Here is a 3,885-nt window from a genome sequence, read left to right on the forward strand (position 1 = left end):
GATGATGATGATGATGATGCCTGGGCCTTGTTGTTGTCCCCGACAGCTGAGCCGCCCCTTGGCCTACAGCCCGTACGTCTCGGTGGTGCCCCTTCCCCAGCGAGGCTCCCCGGTGAGGGAGGGTCGCCTGTGCCAGGTCTCCGGATGGGGACACACCTCGGCGGTGGGCGGCCGCACCTCCGACACCCTGCGCGGTGTCTACCTACCCGTCCTGCCCGCCTGGAAGTGCAACGCCTCCTACGCCGGGGCCATCACCAAGGACATGCTCTGTGCTGGGTTCAGCGCCGGAGGAAAAGACGCCTGCCAGGTAGGGCCGAGTGGGTGGGAGGGGGCAACCAGAGGGCATCTGGTCCACCCCGTCCCAGGCGAGAAGGCATCCTTCCCATACGTGGCCACCCACAGAGTCCACCACCATCATTGTTATTGTTATTCTTAGTCCAAATCCCTAAGATAGATAGATGGTAGAGATGATGGATGGATGGATGGATGGATGGATGGATGGATGGATGGATGGATGGATGGTAGAGATGATGGATGGATGGATAGATGGTAGAGATGATGGATGGATGGATGGATGGATGGATGGATGGATGGATGGATGGTAGAGATGATGGATGGATGGATGGATGGATGGATGGATAGATAGATGGTAGAGATGATGGATGGATGGATGGATGGATGGATGGATGGATAGATAGATAGATAGATAGATAGATAGATAGATAGATGGTAGAGATGATGGATGGATGGATGGATGGATGGATGGATGGATAGATAGATAGATAGATAGATAGATAGATAGATGGTAGAGATGATGGATGGATAGATAGATAGATAGATAGATAGATAGATAGATAGATAGATAGATGGTAGAGATGATGGATGAATGGATGGATAGATGGTAGAGATGATGGATGGATGGATAGATAGATAGTTAGGATAGATAGATAGATAGATAGATAGATAGATAGATAGGATAGTGAGGTAGAGTAGTAGGTAGAAAGTAGATAGAGAGAGAAAGGTGGCTGACAAATAGAATAGAAAGATAGAGAGAGAGAGAGAGAGGGAGGGAGTGGTGGCCAATAAGCTAGATAGTTAGATAGATAGATAGATAGATAGATAGATAGATATAGAGAGGTAAAGAGGTAGGTAGATAGATAGTTAAAGAGAGAAAGAGAAAGAAAAGTAGGGAGAGAGAGAGATAGCTAGAGAGGTAGAGAGAAAGAAAAAAAAGCAGATAGATAGATGGAGGGAGGGAGGGAGAGAGAGATAGCTAGACAGATAAATAGAACTGATAGATAGATAGATGGTCAATATATAGAATAGATGGATGGATGGATGGATAATCAGGTAGAGAGGTAGGTAGAGAGAAAGAGAAAGAAAGGTAGATAGATAGATGGAGGGATAGAGAGAGAGAGATAGACAGATAAATAGAACAGATAGGTAGATGGTCAATAAATAGAATATATAGATGGATGGATGGAAAAGAACCCCAAAGGCCATCCAGTCCAACCCCTTTCTCCCACAGAAGAAGGCACCATCCAAGCCCTCCCAACAGATAGCCATCCAACCTCTGCTAAGAAACCTCCAGGGAAGGAGAATCCATCACCAACATCATTATTCTCCATTATTATTGCTATTACTCTTGCCTGCAGGGTGACTCGGGAGGCCCGCTGGTGTGTGAGGGCCGCGTCCTGGGCATCGTCTCCTGGGGCCACAGCTGCGCCACGCCCCGCTTCCCAGGGGTCTACACCGCCGTGGCCGGGTTCCAGAAGTGGATCTACAAGGTCCTTCTTGAGAATTAAGTGCCCGGTGAACTCCGGGTTGCAAGTGCCGAGTAAGAAAATAAAGGTTTCCCAACAAGAAGGAGGAACATCGTGCTGCATTTGGGTTGTGAGTGATGGAAGGATGGATGCATGCATAGGGAGAGAGAGAGGAAGAAAGGAGATGGAGGGAGGGATAGATAGATGGGTGGATGGGTGGATGGATAGATGGCTGGATGGATGGATGGATAGAAGAATAGATGGGTGGGTGGATGGATAGATGGATGAATGGATGGATGGATAGATGGATGGATGGATGGATGGATGGATGGATGGATGGATGGATAGATTGATAGATGGATAGATGGATGGATGGATGGATGGATAGAAAGATAGATGGGTGGATGGATGGATGGATCAATGGGTTGATGGATGAATAGATGGGTGGATGGATAGATGGATGGATGGATAGATGGATAGATGGATGGATAGAAAGATAGATGGGTGGATGGATGGATGGATGGATGGATGGGTGGATGGATGGATGAATAGATGGGTGGATGGATGGATTGATAGATGGATAGATGGGTGGATGGATGGACGGATGGATGGATAGATGAATAGATGGATGGATGGATGGATGGATAAAAGGATAGATGGGTGGATGGATAGATGGGTGGATGGATGGACAGATGGGTGGATGGATGGATGGATGGATGAGTAGATGGGTGTATTGATGGATGGATGAATGGATGGATGGATAGATGGATGGATGGATAGATGGATGGATGGATAGATTGATAGATGGATAGATGGATGGACAGAAGGATAGATGGGTGGATAGATAGATGGGTGGAGGGATGGATCGATAGATGGATGGATGGATGGATGGATGGATGGATGGGTGAATGGATGGATAGATGGGTGTACGGATGAATGGATGGATAGATGGGTGGATAGATGGATGGGAGAGAGGAATTATGGCAAGAGAGAGAGGATGAGGAAGGAAAGAAGGAAGGAAGGAAGGGAGAGGATGGATGGATGGATGCACAGGTCGATAGCTATCAGCCTATCTATCACTCTATCTATCTATCTTCCTATCAGCCTATCTGTCTGTCTATTTACCAGTCTATGTATGTATGTATCGATAGATATAAGTGAGGAATTGCAGCAAGAGAACACAGGACTCTGGAATGAAGGAAGGGAGGGAGGAAGGAGATGATGGATGGATGGATAGGTAGGTAGAAGTGAGGATTTGTGGCAAGCGAAAGGGGACTGAGGAAGGAAAGGAGGGAGGGAGGAGATGATGGATGGACAGATAGGTAGGTAGATGGAAGTGAGGAATTGCGGCAAAAAGAGATTGAGAAAGACGGAGGGAAGAGGGTGGATAGATGGGCAGCTTGATAGGTAGATAGAGAGAAGTGAGGAATTGTGGCAAGAGAAAAGACGACTGTGGAAAGAAGGAAGGAAGGAGAGGATGGATGGATAGGTAGGTAGGTAGGTAGAAGTGAGGAATTGTGGCAAGAGGAGACTAAGGAAGGAGAGAAGGAAGGGAGGTAAGGAAAGAGGAGATGATGGATGGATAGGTAAGGTAGATAGAAATGAGGAATTGTGGCAAGAGAAGACTGAGGAAGGAAAGAAGGGAGGGAGGAGATGATGGGTGGATAGGTAGGTAGGTAGAAGCGAGGAATTGTGGCAAGAGACTGAGGAAGGTAAGGGAGGAGATGATGGAGGGATGGAGGGATGGATAGGTAGGTAGATACAAATGAGGAATTGGGGCAAGAGGAGACTGAGGAAGGAAAGAAGGAAGGGAGGGAGGAGATGATGGATGGGTGGACATATAGGTAGATAGAAGTGAGGATTTGTGGAAAGAGGAGACTGAGGAAGGATAAAAGGAAGGTAGGGAGGAGACGATGGGTGGGTAGGTAGATAGTGAGGAATTGTGGTAAGAGGAGACTGAGGAAGGAAAGAAGGGAGGGAAGAGATGACGGATGGATGGATGGACGGACGGATAGGTAGGTAGGTAGAAGTGAGGAATTGTGGTAAGAGGAGACTGAGGAAGGAGAGAAGGAGGGGAGGAAGGGAGGAGATGATGGATGGATAGGCAGATAGAAGTGAGGAA

At 47.5% G+C, this 3,885-nt stretch overlaps 1 protein-coding gene across 1 annotated transcript in view; it reads left to right on the forward strand.

The window, feature by feature from the left end:
- Nucleotides 1–1,866, forward strand: part of LOC132764966 (trypsin-3-like) — a 9,423-nt gene extending 7,557 nt beyond the window's left edge. The window contains exons 5-6 of the mRNA XM_067472917.1: nt 47–307; nt 1,656–1,866. Coding sequence (XP_067329018.1) covers nt 47–307; nt 1,656–1,805 — 411 coding nt within the window. The 3' untranslated portion in view covers nt 1,806–1,866. The remainder of the gene's footprint in view (nt 1–46; nt 308–1,655) is intronic.
- The last annotated feature ends 2,019 nt before the right edge of the window (nt 1,867–3,885 follow it).

This window comes from Anolis sagrei, chromosome 13 (assembly GCF_037176765.1).
Source record: "Anolis sagrei isolate rAnoSag1 chromosome 13, rAnoSag1.mat, whole genome shotgun sequence".
NCBI classification, from domain to species: Eukaryota; Metazoa; Chordata; class Lepidosauria; order Squamata; family Dactyloidae; genus Anolis; species Anolis sagrei.